This window comes from Lacerta agilis, chromosome 16 (assembly GCF_009819535.1).
Source record: "Lacerta agilis isolate rLacAgi1 chromosome 16, rLacAgi1.pri, whole genome shotgun sequence".
In the NCBI taxonomy this organism is placed as follows: Eukaryota; Metazoa; Chordata; class Lepidosauria; order Squamata; family Lacertidae; genus Lacerta; species Lacerta agilis.
Genome location: NC_046327.1, coordinates 1,732,836 through 1,752,900, shown reverse-complemented (window position 1 = coordinate 1,752,900; position 20,065 = coordinate 1,732,836). Strand labels below are relative to the sequence as shown.

Genomic DNA, 20,065 nt, shown 5'->3' with positions numbered 1-20,065 from the left:
GCAGCATTATTAACAAACTGATGCAACTCCCGAGAGGGTCAAAAATGAAATCAGCCAAGGCATCTGCAAATGAAAGTGTCTACAGCCAATTTCCATGGTTTTGCATAACGAAACAGAACCAGCACGCACACGGCGCTGCTCAACTAAACTGCATAGAGTAGACCCAATTAAATTAATGGACCTAACCTGCTCTGAGTAAAACTTAGTTTGATACCACCTCTTATGTACATCCTTTTCTTTTCTTTCTTTTAAGGGATAAACTGAGGAAGGTAGCAAAGGGATAATAGCCATATAAAAACCTTACTTCAGATTTTGAGGACATGTTCTCCTCCATATCGGAATCGTTAGGATCCACGATATCATCAAAGGGGGGTAATGTGGTCTTCTTCTTTTCCAGTGTCTCGCTTTCCATTTTGACTTTCCCAATCTTAAACTGAGATTTATCCTTTGTCTGTTTTCTGTCCGCCGTGGAACAAGTAAGTATCAGTGGGGGAGCACTAGAAAAACTCTTAAATAAAGCCTCTGAGCCACTTTTCCTCTTCTTTTTGGCTGCGAGATCCTCAGAATCCATCCCCGGAGGCCTTTTCGTGGGGGCTTTCTTCTCTTGCTGCTGTCCACCTGCTATGGTAAGGATGTTGTTTTCGGATTTTGGCTCCTTTGACATGGGTTTGGGTTCCTTGAAGGCCATTTTAGGAACTATTTTTTCATCCTTTAGTGGTTTGTTTTCTTTGGGTTTCTTGGAGGATTCTTTGGAAGATCTGTTATGTTCCCTGGAAGGTTCTTTGAAGGCACTTTTATGTTCTTTCGAGTCTTTAGAAGGTTTCTCCTTGTGCTCCTTAGTTAATTTATGGGGCTTTGAAAAACTGTTACTGCTGCTGCTGCAAGTGCTTATGTTCTTACTTGGGTCCTGCAACAATGGAAACCACAAAGTTAACTTTTAATAATAATAATAATAATAATAATAATAATAATAATAATTTTTGTTCTTTTATTATTTATATGCTGCCGATCTGTATGGGTTGCCCCGGCCACGTGGCCCCCTATCAAAATATTAAAAACAAAATAAAATACCAATCATTAAAAACTTCCCTGAACAGGGCTGCCTTCAGATGTCTTCTAAAAGTCAAATAGTTGTTTATCTGTTTGACATCTGGTGGGAGCGTGTTCCATAGAAAGGAATTTTTGCCTTTGTATTTATCTACTGCATATTGCTACTGCTTACCGCTGTGTGAGGAAAGATAATAAAATAATAATAACAGTAGTAATTATTATTATTATTATTATTATTATTTTATTATTATTATTATTATCATCATCATCATCATCATCATTATTTATACCCCGCCCTCCCTGGCCAGCCGGGCTCAGGGCAGCTAACATCAAAGTATGATACTTTAAAAACATAAATCAAACAATTGATTAAAATACATCTTAAAATCAAATTTGGAGCAGAATAAAATTAGATGGCAACCCACTGATTATAACTACAGTGGTGCCCCGCTAGACGAATGCCTCGCTAGACGAAAAACTCGCTAGACGAACGGCATTCGTCTAGCAGAAGCTGCCCAGCAAGACGAAAAAGTCAATGGGGCTGCTTCGCAAGACGAAAATTTTTCGTCTTTTTTTTGTTTGTTTGTTTAGCGGAGCGCGGCTGTCATTGCCGCTTCGCTAGACGAAAAAATTCGTAGAACGAATTATTTTCATCTAGCAGGGCACCACTATATAGGGGATGGGAAACATTGAGTGCTCACCAGGCCCAACTGTTTGTGCTGGTCTTATACAAGCTGGTGGAAAGGGTTAGGGAGGCCACATAAACACTGGGTCTTATAACAAAAAAGAAGGGGTGTGTGTGTGTCCAGACTGGGCCCCGAACAAAGGCCTGTCGGAACAGCTCCATCTTGCAGGCCCTGCGGAAAGATGTCAAATCCAGCAGGGCCCTGGTCTCTTGCGGCAGAGCGTTCCATGAGCAGCAAAATAGATATCTAAACAACAACAGCAACACTATTTTATCTAGCCACAGGTTGGTGTTATTAAACCATAAAGTAGATACAGAAAATAGGAATGCAGCACTCCTTAAATGGAACGTTTTATTTTAAGCGTTAGTTAACCTTCTAGATACCGTTAGTTAGGCAGATTTTCCTCTTATCGCCAAACATTTTTAAAAGGCAAAATCTAGCATGATTTGAACTAAATTCCTTTGAAACCAGTGAATTAGAATACAGCTCTGAATCTTAAATCCCACTGCTAAAATTGTGCACTTAAATTACATGACCAGATATGACATAATTCATCATATTTGTGGGGTGTCTACTGTGATCAATCCTGCAGATGGCGTAACACATACACATAAGACCAATTCAAGAGAACTGACCCTCCTTGCAACCTCCTGATTGTAGTTCATGAGATCCTTGTGCAAGACGAATGGACAATCCATTGCATTCAATCACCATAACCATGCAGATAAAGTCACAGAAGAATTCGAATAACTTGTGCATGTGTGCAAGATATTATATAATGAAAAGTTAATTCTTGGTTTGCTTTCTTCATCAACTACTTGCAGAGACAACCATGAGAAAAAGAACTGGGCCATGCAACAACACTGACAATACTCGTCCCAGTACCCCAAAAAAACCATCACATGTAAATGGTCTGCCAATTCTCTCTTCCAGTTGCAGCTGCTTTCACCACATGAAGTGCTGAAATCTAGCTTATTCTGTGTTTAAGCAATGCTTTTGGGGAACTCATGACAAGAATGGGGGTGTCTGAGACAAGGCTGGATCCCAACTTGGGGGAAAAGTTGGCCAATATTAGATAGGAACAATTCAAATTAGGATCCGAACAGTCCAAAAATCCGTACTAACATGCAATCTTACGATAAATTGACTTCACCACACTGAAGTGTAACCTTTTAGGAATAAAGGGTCGTCTGCTTTTAGGACCCCTGCTTTTAGGAATAAAGCAGATGACTCCAATTACTACATAGTTTTTTTTAAAAAAATTGAAAAAGCAATTAAATGCAACACATTTTAATGCAAAAATGACCACTGACAAGAAGAGCTTGCAATTTTTTCCTGGCTTCAAGTTATACACTGACCTATTGCATTGCCTGCCATTTCTAGCTTTGCCTCTTCTCAAAACAGGCAACAGTTTAAGTTCAACACACAAAACACCCAGCATAGCATATATATTTATATAAAACACAAATCCAGTTTGCATTCCTCAAGCATGGATACATGCAATAGCTATTTGGAAAACCTTTACTTCAGAATGCCAACCAAGACAATCTATTTTTGCTATCTATATCTCTTTAAAGCTTTGCTGATTCTGCCAGTTTTTGTTGGTAATTTTGTCATGCGCACCCCACAGAGAGTTTTCTGATGAAACATGTTTATTCCTTCCTTCCTGCCAAACAAACAAACAAACAAACAAATCACTGCTAGCCACCTGCATTTCACATAGATTTGGAAAACAGCTCAGCCAGTAGAGCAGGAGACTCTTAATCTCAAGGTTGTGGGTTTAAGCCCCAGGCTGAGCAAAAGATTCCTGCACTGCAAGGGGTTGGACTACTGTATTTTCCGGCGTATAAGAACGACTGGGCGTATAAGACGACCCCCAACTTTTCCAGTTAAAATATAGAGTTTGAGATATACTCGACCGCAGATTCTCCACCCGGTGTATAAGACGACCCCCGACTTTTGAGAAGATTTTCCTGGATTAAAAAGTAGTCTTATACGCCAGAATATACAGTACATGATCCTCGAGGTTCCTTCCAGCTCTACAATTCTATGATAATGCTCTTAACAATTTATCCTACTGCAAGTTAAAATGGTCTTGGCTACACAAACCACCCAAGAATTAAAATATGTGCAGAAATGCTCTTAAAAGTGAAGATAGTTATTAATTAGGGGCTATCTCCCCGTAGTAGTAAAATCACAAGCTCCCCAGAACACAGTTAACATTCAGCTTTCCTTGGCATTTTATCTAATCTGATTTCTGTTGCTGAAAAATGAAGTAGTTTGGAACTTTGCCTGGTCCTTATTGAGAAATGGGAGGAAACTCGTATACGTTCTGTTACCACAGTTTTGTAGGTGAATGAAAATGCATTTTGATGACTGCATTGTTCAGTTTCTAATGTATGTTACTCTTTAGGTTAGGCCAGGGTATAAGGTGCAAAAACTATGTTCATATTTGCACATTTCATATCTGCCAAAAAATTGGCCAATTAATGCACATAGGTTGAATTTACCTCACTTTAAAAGGCAAATAAATGGAAGAAAATCTGAAATGTTCAAGGGTGATAAATATGTTCTAGAACAGCCTTTCTCAACCTTGGGTCCCCAGGTGTTTTTGGCCTGCAACTCTCATAATCCCTGACTACTGGTCCTGCTACCTAGGGATGATGGGAGTTGTAGGCCAAAAATATTTGGGGACCCAAGGTTGAGAAAGGCTGTTCTAGAACTATGACTGGTCGTTCAGTCATCTGACTTAAGTATTTCTTTGAACTTGTCACTTGCTTCCTGGTCATGCAACTTGGAAAACCCTCAACCAATGTACACCCCCAATTCTGTTATCCTCCTATACCTCACCTTCGGCCCATGAGATGATTTCTTCTTCACTTCAGAAAATGACAGGGAATTGCTGGGAAGGTTCAGGAGGTGAAGACTCTGCCCTGAAGCAGATGAGGTTCCATCTGACATTACCATGATCTATTTTAAAATGGAAGCATTAGTAACATTTATAAATCCGCTGAGGATCTAAAGCAAAGTTCTTGGAAGAGGGCACTCAAATCAAACTCTGGTTTTCACGGTCGGCGTACATAATTGACATCAATTTTAGTATAATTTGGAGTTCACCATCAATGGAAAGGACAGATTGACTGAAAAAATTCCATATTAAAAATGCCGCTAGAGAAGCCCAGAGAAGCATAACTGAGATAGATATATGTAAATGTTATTAATGAACACATACTGAAATAATTCTTGCCATTTGGCTATGAGACGAAATAACCTTTCCCCCTCTTGCAGCTTGCTTCCCTATTGTCATGCAAAAAGATAAAATGCTTGATGATGTTTTCTAGCTTAAAAAGCAGCCAGCTCCTTCTCCCTTCCTTCTCTCAAGACTGCACACAAGGTGATAGCAAGGTTATAAGTAGTAGCAACTACTACTGTTCAGGCTTTAGGGATGATTCAAGATTGCAGTTCATTCAATTTCTGTTGCTAGTTTTAGTCATTCAGCCGGCTAATAAGTAGTCCAGTAAAATGACAGTGGAACAGATAGCAGCACATCATTCTTCACAGCAAAGAGAAGATTAGCCTGCTTGAAGCTACGCTGATGCCGCAGCTGGGAACTTTTTGCACCTAAAGTATTCCTGGAGGAATCTAGGTCATGAACTTATCACCCAGCATACTGCTGGGAACTAGATTTACATACTGAGCATCTATGCACTCCAATAATATATGAAATCTAGATTCCAGAGTAGTAGTTCTGCTATGCTGGCCAAGTTAGGGGGAAGCAAAAAATCTCCTAACGTCTAAGGAACTAATCCTTTGGCGCTTTGTGTAAATTAAATGTATAATGATAGTCAATTTAAAAGCAGTGTGTTAGCATACTCTTTTCATTCTTATGGAGAACTTCCTTTCAATAAGTTTGAAAATGCAAGCAAAAAAGGAGCAAAATTTACTCTCCTAGGGGCAAGAAATCCTGCTACTTGCTGGAAGTAAAAGAAATAAACGTGAAGCCATTTTTATAATTTTTGGTTCTACAAGAAGCTAATTTATGAAATAGCTCTACAAGTGAGGACACCTGAGACAGCTCCTTTCCCAGTAGCCACCGACCTCGTTCTGGATAAGGGAGGCACTTACAGAAAACACACCACCAATGTTATTAACACACAACACAGGCTGATGTGGAAACAGAATGCATTCAGGTACTATGTAGGGTCGTAAAAAGAAAAACACTTTGAAATGCACTCGGGAACAGACCCGCAATCAGCCCAGACCATTTAAGAACTGAATAATATGCTTCCTACATCCTGTCTCTGGTTACTTACTGCTCAGAGAACCTAGCAGCCGGGTTTTTTTGTTTTGTTTTGTTTTTTAAAGAAACTGGAGTTTCTGGGCATTACAGGAATCAACCCCTGGATGCTACCAAAGTAAGGTTGACTGTGGCAAGTCTGTTCCCGTCTAGAAAAGGCCACAGCTAACAGAAGGCTTTCTACTGCAGAGGGGGATCCTGGGTTTCTGGCGACAAAGCTGGATCTAGAATCAGCTGCAGACTGTGAACACGATCCTGTAGGAACAGTGCAGTCCTGTCTGCAACAGCGTGAACACAGTCTCAGTGATTCTGCATCTTAAACTGGCCTAGCATTTTCAGAATTACTGCCTTACTTTATGTTTGATCTTGTAACTATCTGCTGGGCTGAATGTTGTGCATTCCATACTTATTTTTGCAGGGTTCGGGTCACTGGTGCAAAAAACGTGTCTTTTCTACTCAAAAGCATTCTGGGCTGGGGGTGAGATTTCAAAATCTGCAATGCCAAGACTGTACCAATGATTGTGCATACAGCCTCCTTCATACGGTTTTTGGACATACAGATGAGACTTACCCCTCCTGCTTTCAGCAACTTTCTTCTGAACTCTTCCGTTGGGTTGTTGAATGTGAGCTTTTCGCAGCGAAGATGATTTACAGGTGGGTGGCCTTCCAAATGAAGGAATAGGTCATAGTCAAAGCGGACTTTCTTCGGTTCTTCCTATGGGTTAGAAAACAGTCAACTATAGACAAACAAAACTGACACCACACGGCGTGCTTGCTTTTACGCCAGTTGTTACTCTGATTCATTTCTTCATCTGTAGTGAAATGCAACATTACATTCATTAAGATCTAAAGATTACCTTAAGTGGAATCTTTAAAACTGAGCAGTGCTTACAAGTCCTAGGGCTTCCTAGCCTGAGTCATCGCTTGAGAATGACTTTCAGGAAAAAGTTCCCCCAGAGCTGTTCTCTTCAAAGTGGGTAAAATAAACAGAAGTTTCATGGCTGAAAAGTCTATCCTGGAGTAAATCTTCTTCTTCCTAAACTAAGCTCCCCTGCCGCAAACTTAGCATCAAGCTATTCTCCAACAATGAAATAAAAGTTTATTAAACCAAACTACTGTTTCCGTAGCATTCTTCTAGAATTCAGGAACTGGTTTCCGAATCAAATGGGTAGACATGTCAGTGCCCAACTCACAAATCACCCCCCCCCCAAAATGAGTGTACGTTTATGCTAAGTTATTGTCAGTTATTCATATAACATGTTATAAGTACTATTTTTTAACCCCAGGGGTTCATTATTTTAACAAACTGTCAGGGATGCCCTTGGCAAATGTTCAGAGGCCACAGATTGTTCCAAATGCAACTAGAAACACGCTCCTGCCAAGTTGATACCGATCCTCTCTAGTGTTCCAAGAACATTTCAAAGTGCTAGCTGTAGTGTAGAAAAGGCCTGGAGATGAAATTATTAAGACTCACTGAAATTATTAAGATCAAGAATTCCTAACAACGATATAAAAGCTGCAATTTCTCTTTTTTACTAGGCGACACATGCATTTTCTGTCAGCATTTAACCACATTAACTGCTCAAAGTCTTTGATTAAAGAAAAGGACAAAATTGAAGCTTGGGGGGGGAATAAGCATATATGAGATTATAAAAATAAAAACCTAGTATTACCAGGAGGCTGGTGCTTCCATTTCTTTTTTTAAAAAAAGGGAACCAAGTGTCACGGGACAGTCTGAAAGGGGTTTGGGGCAGAGGGATGGGGGGAGAGAGGAGCGACCAAGAGGCTATGGAAAGCAGTAGGCAGGAACGCTGAAGAATTGATGCTTGAATTATGGTGCTGGAGGAGACTCTTGAGAGTCCCATGGACTGCAAGAAGATCAAACCTATCCATTCTGAAGAAGAAGAGAAGAAGAGTTTGGATTTGATATCCCGCTTTTCACTACCCGAAGGAGTCTCAAAGCGGCTAACATTCTCCTTTCCCTTCCTCCCCCACAACAAACACTCTGTGAGGTGAGTGAGTGGGGCTGAGAGACTTCAGAGAAGTGTGACTAGCCCAAGGTCACCCAGCAGCTGCATGTGGAGGAGTGGAGACGCGAACCCGGTTCCCCAGATTACGAGTCTACCGCTCTTAACCACTACACCACACTGGAAATCAGCCCTGAGTGCTCACTGGAAGGACAGATCCTGAAGCTGAGGCTCCAATACTTTGGCCACCTCGTGAGAAGAGAAGACTCCCTAGAAAAGACCCTGATGTTGGGAAAGATGGAGGACACAAGGAGAAGGGGACGACAGAGGACGAGATGGTTGGACAGTGTTCTCGAAGCTACTAACATGAGTTTGGCCAAACTGTGGGAGGCAGTGAAAGATAGGCGTGCCTGGCGTGCTCTGGTCCATGGGGTCACGAAGAGTTGGACACGACTGAACGACGACAAGGCAGGAACAAGGAGAGAGGGAACAGAAAGGGTTAAGGGAAGACAGTCAAGTGGAGGGAGCAGTCCCTGATGCTACAGAGGGGCAGCACCGCCAGCTGTCCAGCAGCTCAGGAATGGAGAGGAGCGGATCGGATCGGGGAGCGGATCGCAGTTCCCTCGGCTTGGGAGCGAAGGGAAAGGAAGCGAAGAGAGCAGCGGAGGCGTGTCTCTTTACCCAAGCTGCTCTGCTGGAGGCGTTTCCGCAAGCCGTTACCGATGGCAACTGAGAGTGATGGATCGGATGCGTGAGAACTGAGCTCCGTTATGTACATAATAAATACTACTCATTCACAGCCAGCCTAGCAAGTGTGTTTACTCGTGGGAGGCTTCCCCACGATCCTGACACCAAGCCTGAAATATAGTGACTTCCCCAAAGTCTGGAATCTATGCCCCAATCCTGCATTACTGACTAGTTAAGTGCAATCCTAAATGTTAATTCTCCTAGAATCTCTGCTGAAGGGCAATAGAGAAAATGTGGGAAAAAACCCTAATTACATAGAATTTGCAGCCCCAAATCAAGTTATGTTTCATTCCTCAACAGTAAAAAGATTGAGGCAAAAGATGCTGCGTTAATGACCAGTGAACAATTTCAAATAATATTGTTCCTCTAAGTGAGTGGCAAGCTCTGATCTCCACATAATTGTTTTAGGTGGCTAGACTTAAAACATGATTTCCAATCCACTGAGAATGTTGTGGAAATTTTCTGTTCATGCTACTTCATGAAAAAAATCAATGCTACACAATATATACAGTTTAATGGTTTGTTGTACCTGAGCATTAGCAAAGACAGGTAAAATATTTAAAGAATGACCCTTATTTAAGTAGTTCTTCTAACAAAAGCAACCATCTTCTCACACACCGGGCCATCACAATGCAATTTGTAGTTATCAGGGAAAGGAATCAAATGACTGCTCTGTTGTAAACATAGTATAAAATTTCTTAGAAGGCCAGGGCAGGCCAATTGCTGTACAAGGAAGGATAGCTCCTCAGGTAAGATAAAACTGCAGAGCCTTTCCTGCCTTTATGCCCTAGATTTTTACAATTTAAGTTGCCAAATAATGGAAGCTTTGACAGACACATCCACAAATGGAAACCTCATTTCCCAAGCAAAACTTGAGGACACATATAACATCTTTCGAAGCGGGTTCTTCAGAGAATAACAGCATTTTAAGGTCAGGTTCAGCGTCACAACAAAAAGAACACTGTCGTCCAACAGCTATGGGGGGTTATCTTGAGGAATCAACAGTTCAGTCACGAAAGACAGATTTTTCCCGGAACGCAAAGCTACACACCCTGAGAAACAGCTACCCCTAATAATGTTCTGTAACATCAAGAAAAGCCATTAGCAGACCAGATCAGTTTGATGTTTAGGAAAGAATAAGACTTCATGCTTTTATAGATAAGAATGAAATAATTCTCTTTGGGGGGAAGTAATTATTTTTTCCACTCTGTACGAAGCCCAAACTTCCACAATGCCCTGGAACAAACACTAAACGCCACATTTTAGAAGCTCAATAGTGAAGAAATTGTGCACTTGTGTACAACTGCCTTTGTGTATTCCAAGAGAATTCTGCTATGCTTCTTGGTCAAAGTCACCCGTTACTGGCAGGGATTTGTTTTGGATTTGTACTGCACCTAATGCAATCATCATCATCATCATCATATTGACAAGTAAGAAGAACTTAACAAAGAGAAAACAGTTCATTTTAGCAGCATAGCTAATTCATGAACACTCATTGTTTTCCAATGGTTGCAATAATCTAGGGTAAAATGTACTCTCTCTTTATGTGGTGGAAGAACTTCAAACCCTCCATTCTCTTTAAGCTATGTTACATCTTCCTGAATTCTTAAAATTACATGCAGCATAGCTACCTGAGCAAACACTTTCAAACCAATATCCTTTTTTAAAAAAACAAAAACAAAACACAGACAGACAGAGAGAAAACACATGCGAGCAGGTCTTGTAAATCTCCTAAGTACCATTGTGGCCCTACAAACCCACTACTTCTTTAGTTTTGTTTTCATGTAAAGAAAATGCAAAGCAAAGTGAACGAACTTAGAGATGCCCGGCACTGTAAAGAGCAAGTACAATGGAAATCAAATTTCTGACAGGCTGTATGCTTTTGCGTTGCATATAGGTATTGAAGAAGCAGGATTGGTCATTTTGTCTGGTCAAGCAGTCAGATACTTAAAACATTAGCTCCAACTGTAACAAAGAGATAATTGTGCCAATTACAAACACCTGAATTAGATAACCCTTGTTATGAAATATTAACATTTCAAATTGTTTAGATCTAGCAAAGTTACACAGATGAACACAGATGAACAAGATGAAAGAGACTGAACTTTTTTTTGTGCTTTTGTTCTAATATCCCAGGAAGAGTCCAAGCAATGACAAGTTGTTGTTGTTTTAAAAAATAGCACAAATAGCACATAAATCCCAATAAGAAGTGAGCTTTGAACTTGATTGCAGCTATAGGGACAGAAAAGGGGTGCTTGCTCCTAGATTATATGAAGATAGGACAGTCCCATAGTTTCCAAGAGCTGGGGGGCAGGGGGGTCCTCTTTCCTCCCTTCACTATCAGGGAATTTCATCATTAAATTTAAAAGGCGGAAAGAACTACCTAAACATGATAATTACTGGTTTAATGATATTAACTGTGGTCAAACAGAAAGCAAGCACCTAACCAACCAACCAAGGACAAAGAATATTTTATAACAACATTTCTTTAGCTATCTTCAAAGAAAAAAAAATCTAGATATATGCTGAGAAATTGAAAGAACAGTATTACACACCTTGTTCTTGAAGTAAACCTCTATTGGCAAAATGAAACCAGCATACCCAGATTCCTCAACTTTGTACGGTGGATCTTTGCACACTGGGGGGGAAGAGAGAGAGAGAGAAAAAGATTTTGAGTCTTTACAATCTGAATTATAATTCTATATATGAAGCCATTCAAACTGCCTGAGAAAAATGCTCCTTAGTTTTTAAAACGATTTGGGGAAAATGTTAATATTTCATAACATGATTCCTTCCCTCCTTCTCTCTCCTGATTCAAGAAAAGGGAGGACTCACCCAAATATTTGAACTCAAACCACTGGAAAACCACTGGCTACTGGATATCTTTAACTGATCACCGTTTTGTTATTCAGTATTATTTTAATTAAAAAAATTCCTTGCCTCCCAAACTTTATTATCATTTACAGATAAACCTGATAAGTTCATCCAAAGCTCTTGAGATCTTTTGCTTAATATTATTATCCTGTACAACTGATGTATTTAAACGCCAATAACTTTGTGGTCAGCTCCCCAAATTAAAAGTTAACAGTCTTGGCTGGTGATCTGTACCAAGCAGATCTGCTATTTCTTCCGCCTTGGACTCATATACTCAAAAAGGTAATGTATCCCTGTATCAAATTTAAGAGATTGTAAGCTCCTCAGTGCAGGGACCTGTCCTCTTGTAATCTAAACTGACTTTGCACACTGATGGAACCATATAAACAAGCAAAGTAAAAGGCTATTTACTATGCCCTGGATGAGTCATTGAATTAAATCAGAATTAAATGCAACTGTTACAGATTAACATGACAAGGCTGTGAAATCACACACCAATGTCATTAGTTGCGCCTGCACAGGGACTGCTTCCAGCACACTTGTTAACAATTAATTGCGTGCTTACTTATGGCTACTAAGAATTGGTTCAAGCAACCAGCAAGGGAATTTCGACAAAAGCCTTGCCCCCTCCTTTTTGGTTGCATCTGTAAGATGGGGTAGAAAGTTTTTTGTGGGTCAGAAACTTCTGGGTTGTTTGCAAGTGAAAATGCGTTCCTTTATCCATTGGAATGGATGCAAACCCAGACCTCTAATGGATGTCTCTCTGAATCAGTCAGGAACAGTGTTAGGAACTCAGATATACAGTGATACCTCGGTTTACCTGTTTACAAACTATTCGGTTTATGAACTCCTCAAAACTGGAAGTAGTGTACCGGTTTGCGAACTTGACCTCAGTCTATGAACGGAAGCTGAGCAGTGGAAGGGCACCGGCGGCAGGAGGCCTCATTAGGGAAAGCGCGCCTCGGTTCAAGAACGGTTTCGGTTTAAGAACGGACTTCTGGAATGGATTAAGTTCATCAACCGAGGTACCACTGTATAAGCTAGATGCCAAATGGCTCCTTAAACCAAGGTTACAATTGCCAAAACAGAATGTCTAGTTGCCATTTTAGGGCAAGATGGCTCCAGTGTCTTATTTTTCAAATGATGAACTGAGTGATTCTGAGTTAACCATCTGACAATCTTGAGCTGGGTTAAGAGCTTTCAGAACTTAAAGAAAAGTCACTTGATCAAGGGAAAAGTCCACATATATATTGACCTATTTCTGCCTCTTTTTCTTAATGGTGACATGGGCCATTCATAACGAAGGGCTATTCTTCACAACTGTGAGCAGGGCATTGGGGTGGGGGAAGCGAAGATAAGCAACAACGTTTCGCTATAACATTGTTCACTGCTCCTGCTCAGGCTGCACAGATGAAGCATTTTGGTTCCTGAAATTCATCTGGCCGTGCAGATAAAATATAATAGATAGAACTCTACAGGATGTGGTATTAAGTGTGTGAAGACAGTCAAGAACCAATGATTCCCAGGCATGCACCTCCAGATGGTAGAGGTGTCAGGTACCACCCTGGCACCTTCACTTGACTGGATCTAGACACATCAAAGAAGCGTTTCAATTAAATGCATTGCAAACTTTTTATGAGAAACTGGGTAGGCAAAAACGGAAATCCACAGCGCTACCTGGTGTCACAGTATTGGAATGCATAACTATGCATATAAAGCATTTTTTCTTTGCCAATGTAGTTGAGTCCTTAGTCATAAAGGGCCAATAGCCTGGTGCCTGACTAATTTCAAACACTGAGAAAGTGCTGGATATATAATAGATTGTACATATCCATAGAGTTTAGAGATTAGAGGCACTGCAGGCTCTTGAAATTATTGCTCACCTGACTCACAGGAAAAAGGGTACCAACACAAGACTAACACCTCTTTAAAACCTCTGGAAGAAAGGCATTATCAGCGGTGCTAAAACATTTAGTAGTACTACAATGGTAGTTAATGTTCAAGGAAGAAACGTGGTCCTGTAACTTTGATATTGTACCAGCCAATACATTTAGAAGCATTGCATTATCCAAGGTTGCTTAGGGACCGCTATTGAGAATGGGATACTGAATTCATTGTTTGTTCAGATACATCTTCTTTCAATGGTTTAAGGTAAGTCGAAATTAGACGCCAGACAAGCAGCATGAGAACAGTTTATTGACAGATTATGTGAAGGCACCTCATGAAATAGGTATACTTAAACTTAAGTTATCTTATTGCAAAATGAGCAGGCCCAATAGCTAAACGTTTTCTTTCATTCTTTTTAATAGCTAATTCATTAAACAGCTGACTCTACCCAAACAACAAATTACCTAGGTGCCAAAGAAATTTTGGCAAAACAACCTCATCTTGACACAGATGGTATGTATTAGCTAATCCCCTGGGAAAATAGCCGTTTATTGAAGTGAAGCAGGGGAGGGGGCAGAACACAGCATATTTCAGAGCCATAAATGATTATTAAAGGGATTTTTTTTTCCTGGAGGAGGAGAAAAGAACTGGAAAAACCTTTTAAAGTACTTCTTGGATGGCCACACTTCAGGAATTCCAGCAAAATGTTACGTGGGTGCCAAAAGGCTTGGCTGTTCATTGAAATATTATACATCCCTCCATTATTTTCACAAAGGCAGCCAAAATAAGAAAGGTCTGACAATCCACAAATGATTTTTGGACAGTAAAACCCCACGTGCTAATGCATTTCTCCTTGTGCAAGGGTTTGTTTAAAATTTGCTCTTACCAGCGTCAACTGTCCAACAGATGGCAGGGAAGCAGATATACATGAAAAGCAGAGCAGTGCAGTGACTAGCACATACTGTACCACAAAAAGTCTGAAGGCATTCACTTCCAATTTAGACTAACCACAGTTGGTTGTGATGTTCGAATCCTGAGAAACTGTAGTTATAATTATGGTTAATGGGGGGGGGGAATCCTCCTTCGAATCATAATCTGTGAAGCTGCCTTGTTTTCACAAACCATAATTAGAAGAGTCTATTTAGGATTCAGATGCAAACTAAAAATTGAAGCGGAAGCAGAAGATTGCAGCCTCCTGGTGGCAAAACCAGAGGAAGTGAGGAGTGCAGGAGCACAAAGCTTGCCATGGCTCCTCCTTGCAATACTAAATCATGGCTTAGTGGCATGTGCAAACTGGGGGCTCGTACAGACTTCCACTTCTCACAGGAAGTGGGCCCAAGCAAATTTTGCATTTGCCCCACAGCTTTCCCCTGGGAAAACCAATTGCCGTAGATGGCATGATTATTTAAGTGCCATAGATGGAAGGTTGAAGCATCAGTGCCAAAGGAGCTTCCGATTGCATTTATATCAGAAGGAAGTCCGGTATAAAACCAATCACTGATGCTGAAATGGAACACAAGTAATTGTCATGGCCGCACATGAACACAGAAACATTGAACTAGAACCACAGGAGAAAGAGTATCCGCCAAGCTAGGGAGGATTTAAAAAACCAACACACACACACACACACACACACACACACTGACAACTTCCAACTGTATAGTTGTCTAAACAAAGCAATCTGTGATGCAGGTGAAAAAGAGTTTGGCTGACAGCCTCCTTTAGGATATTCTGGTTAAATCATTTAGTTGCTATCAACCAACAATGTCTCTTGGATAACCAACAAAGAACAGTTAATAGAAGCAGTCAAAGGTTTCTTTGGGTTGCAGTACTTCAGAGTGCAACAGACTGCTCATCCATGTCAATATTCCTTCATATAACAAGATTCCCTGCACTCAGATAAAAAACAAGTCAGGGAGAAGGCTGGCATGCTAAATTTTTGAAGTTCAGGATATTTCCTCATTTGGAGGAACCTATAGTCAGTCGCATGTTCTCTGAAGTGATATAATCCAGACAAAAATTCACCTCCGCAGCAAGATCTAAGCCCAAATCACATGTCAGACCCCAAGGGCTCTCTTTCCTGGGCACACACACCTGGGGATTATGGTATTCTGTAAAGCCCTGGTTGCCACAGGGGTGCTGGGGAGCCGCGGACTCGAAAAGGTTGAAAACCTCTGCTGCAAAACATTACTTCAATGCATCCCTCACAGAGATAAACAGGGTAAGGAGGATGTCGCATTGAACCAGCGTCTGGCAAATTCCAGCCTTTGTATCAAGCAGTATTTAGGTTTGAATACATCTGTACAAATCACTTCATATTCATCTTTCCCTTTAAGGAATAAAAACCTTAATGCAAAGCTAGTATTTTCTAACTAGCTCGACCGAGACACAGGTAGATGCTACTATATTTCAATTGAAACACTTAGACCATCAACGGTCTAAAAAAAAATGTACAACTCCCCCCATTTTACCAGCAAAGAGGTGGGGTTTATTTGCGGGGGGGGGGGGCTATAACCATATATTGCTGCTTGCTTGGTCAATATGCCAGCTATTTTTCAAAGATCAGTTTCTCACAGGTCAGCCTTTCACTATCACAAACCAAACGGGGTGGGGTGGAGAAAAAGAAAGAGAGAAAGGTGCCTGAAAGTTAAACATTTACAAGCACTGCAAACAAATGACAAAACCAACTTTTGTTGTTTGGGAGCCACAGACGGTTCCAATAAATGCTCCGGAGCTCTTGTTTTCATTCCAACTATTGCATGTAACTATATTCTGCGTACACATGCTTCCTATTTATTGGGACAGCAAACCATTCCTGTCGGATCCAAAGGTAAGCCTGTTCGTATCTAAGGGGTTATGTCCCCTGCCCTGCCCCTAATTCTAGTACACCAGCCTTCCCCAACCTGGTGCCCTCCAGATGTCTGGCATGGCAGCTTCATGGTGATCCAAAACATCAGGTGGCAGAATCTGCTCTGAAGGTTCAAGTCTCTTCAAAATGTGTTTCTGCTTAAGGCAGCTGCTCATTTGCACTCAAAGCCTTCTATGATTCTGAACTTAATATGTTCAGTTTGCACATTCATATTCTGCCTTTCCTCAAACAAACTTAGGATGGCATAGCTGGTCCCCAACTCTCTCAGTATTATCCCCCCACTATCCTGGAAGTAGGTTAGGGCTAAATACAGCAATTGCCCCAACGTTCCCAACTGAGCTTCCATGCTGGGTGGGGATGTGAGAAGAGGTGCAACAGAGTGCCCCCCCCCATCTGCTAACCCTGGCTCCGGAGGCGAGGTCTGAGCTTCTTTTGAACTTATCCAAAGGGAGAAGTTTAAAGGAGCTGCAGCCAGCGCCAACAGCCAAGGAAGGAACAAGCTACATTGGCCCTCGGTGGTACAAGGGCTAGAGCGCAGTGGCGGCTTCACCCAGTGGTATATTGTGAGTGAAACCGCCGTGGCTCGCGAGTCCCTCTGCCACCAGCTCCTGGCTGCAGATTGCTTCTCCTTCGGCGCTCTGGGTGGCAGAGGGACTTGGGAGCTGCGGCGGTTTCACTCGCAATATGCCATCGTGCTCTGGCCCTCTTAGCGATCCTGGGTGATATATTGACACATGCCTAGTCTTTGCTGAGCAGAACACCTCTTCTGCCTGCTAGGTACTTAGTCAGTCAGTAGAGCACGAGACTCAGGATCGTGGGCTCAAGGCCCACGTTGGACAGAAGATTACTGCATTGCAACGGCTGCCTTAGATCAGACTTCCTCAAACTCGGCCCTCCAGATGGTTTGAGACTACAATTCCCATCATCGCTGACCACTGGTCCTGCTAGTTAGGGATCATGGGAGTTGTAGGCCAAAAACATCTGGAGGGCCATGGTGGAGGAAGCCTGCCCTCGTAGGTCCCTTCTATGATTCTAACTCTTCCCAGCCCTTGTCACTCCACGGTTGCATGGCAAAGGGAGCAGAGAGAACTATTACAGTCCCCATCACTGGCTGTATCAGTAAGACACATGAGCCTTGAATATGTGTAGCAGTAATTAAGAATAATGCCAACTCATGTCCGGTGTGCCTTTCCTTTATCAATAGAAACTGCAGCCTGTCCCCACACACTTAGGAACTGCGTCTATAAGATCTTCAAAACAAAGGATTTCTGTGTAAAACTAAACAACAGCAAATAAGAGTTTCCCATCCACTTTATATTCCGCATTAAACCAGATTACTGTCTTGGACTCCTCTGGGAGGAAAGGCAGAATGAAAAAAGTAAAAAGATTGAAATTCTGCAGTCTAACTATAATTCCCCATGGCTTTTGTCTCACTTCTATGGGGATGGGGTAGACATTCTGACATTCAGAGGCTAGGTCCCAAGGACCGACTACCGAGTAATATTATTTCCATTTTTTCTCCACTTTACTGTTAGGGATAGCAAGGAAACTGAAAAATATGACATGAAAATGGGAAAAACACATTAGAATATAGGTTCATTCAAGCAGCTTATAAGAAAAGGAATGGGATAAAGATCAAAATGAGTTTAATAATTGAAGTTACTTCTATTAAAACAATTCAAGTTTAGCTTATGCCTCTTTTAGAAGATTAACTACCGGTAAAATAAGTCCTTAGGGAACTGCTACAGGGATAAGAAATCACACAGGCTTTTTAAACAACTAGAGTTGCAATATTATTAGAAGGACATGTGGTATTTTAACAACGGCTCGGAATTTCTTAGTGCCAATGCTAATAGACATGATGCTTAACTATAGTTGGCAATAACCTGTTTTGCAGTCTTTACCTGTCCCTTTTTTCTAGATCTGCAAGCATGTCTATACACCTGTGTGGGTGTATACATTCATTTTACATGTATATTGACTGAAAAGCATTTATTTGGAGAATCCACAATACTCAATTTGGGATCTTTACTGGAGACAACTGTGCCAATTACCGGTATGCATCTCATGATCATCCACAACAGAAGATTGTTAAAAACAGGCGTGTGACTATGTCATAATACTAATACAGTCGTACCTTGGTTTTTGAACAGCTTATGGCTCCCGAACACTGCAAACCCAGAAGTGAGTGTTCCGGTTTGCAACCTATTTTTGGAAGCCAAATGTCTGTCGGGGCTTCCGGTTGGCTGCAGGAGCTTCCTGCATCCAATCAGAAGCTGCGCTTTGGTTTCTGAATGTTTTGGAAGTTGAACGGACTTCCGGAACAGATTACTTTCGACTTCCAACTGCCAACCTTTCGATCAGCAAGCCCAAGAGGTTCAGTGGTTTAGACCACAGCATCACCTGTTCCCTTGATTTAATATAAGCAGCCTATAAGCTGCTTATAAATAAATCATGTGAGACAGACAAAAAGATAAAACACTCATAAAACAAAAGAAAATCAATGAATGAGCTCTAGAACTATTCTAAATGGAAGGACTAATGGATAGCCCTGCCTCTAATACAAGCAAGTAACACATAAACTAAATAAAATAAAATAAGCACAACAGTTATATTAAGTCAATATGGGGGGGGGGGAATAGAAAGGGAGGACTTAAGGACTTGGCAAGGGTGGGTACTATGGGACTGGGTGTATGGATGCTGGGTGTAACATACTGCAACTTAGAGAAGCTTCTGAAACAGCAATGGAAGTCAAGAATGAAAGTAAAGTCGGTACATGATAATGAGAAAATGTGCATGGGTACATGCACACACAAATACCGATGCATCAAGTGGTTCCTCTTGGAACCTCATAGTTATTCTTGAATTTCATCTACCACCAACATGAGAGATCACCTCTTTCTCCACTGACTGAACCATAAACATCATGGATCAAGCACTTCCCAGAGCTGCCATGATGGCACAAAACCATGGATCTAAGGAACCCAGCCAGATGGGCAGGGTATAAATAAATTTACTACTACTACTACTACTACTACTACCTGCACTGCATCAAAAATATCAGAAAGCAGGGTATAGCAAAACTATCCTAATCATTTGACAGAATATTCCAATCAGCTTACCAATGATTTACATACATATTAAGTTAAATGAGCATGAATTTGTACCTTACAAGTCAACACGTTAAGTTCTTGTTCTTTAGTTATTCTCAACTAACCTTCATCATTGGAGTCACTCTCTGAAGCTTCTTCCATATACATGTTTAATTATTTAGTACTCCTAGATGACTCACAAAAATCTGAAAATATTCTCTGTTATGGTATCTATCTTGGAGGAAACTGGTCGTTTGGTCTTTCCTTAGGGGCAGCAGATACAGCAGCCTAAACGTCCTAGTTCAACTGGATGAAAACAAAAGTCTCCCAACAATAAAGCCAATGATAAAAAGGAAGGTCCACCACACTGTACCATCAAAAGTCACCAGAGGATATATAAAAAATGTAATTAAGAAAAACAACAGAAACGTTCCATTGTTAAATAAAGAGTTTCTCAGTGTTATCATATCTCTTTTGGCCCTAGATTACTTTAAGGGAGGGGGACAAGAGCAACCTTAAGCACTGCTGTGAAGCACATAATAGTATGCAAATGAACAAAGCTCATTGTATGATGAACGCATGATGCAGCTTTTATG

General features: G+C 41.1%; 1 protein-coding gene across 6 annotated transcripts in view; it reads right to left on the bottom strand.

Annotated features, from left to right (window-relative positions):
• MLLT3 (MLLT3 super elongation complex subunit) overlaps positions 1 to 20,065 on the bottom strand; it is a 101,241-nt gene that overhangs the window by 37,345 nt on the left and 43,831 nt on the right. For 3 of the 6 annotated variants that reach the window (XM_033172980.1, XM_033172979.1, XM_033172981.1), the window contains exons 3-6: positions 11,303 to 11,385; positions 6,605 to 6,748; positions 4,587 to 4,706; positions 305 to 907 (exon numbers count right to left, since the gene is read on the bottom strand). In XM_033172980.1, the coding sequence (XP_033028871.1) occupies positions 305 to 907; positions 4,587 to 4,706; positions 6,605 to 6,748; positions 11,303 to 11,385 (950 nt within the window). The remainder of the gene's footprint in view (positions 1 to 304; positions 908 to 4,586; positions 4,707 to 6,604; positions 6,749 to 11,302; positions 11,386 to 20,065) is intronic. The other 3 variants (XM_033172984.1, XM_033172982.1, XM_033172983.1) reach the window with 1 other exon arrangement.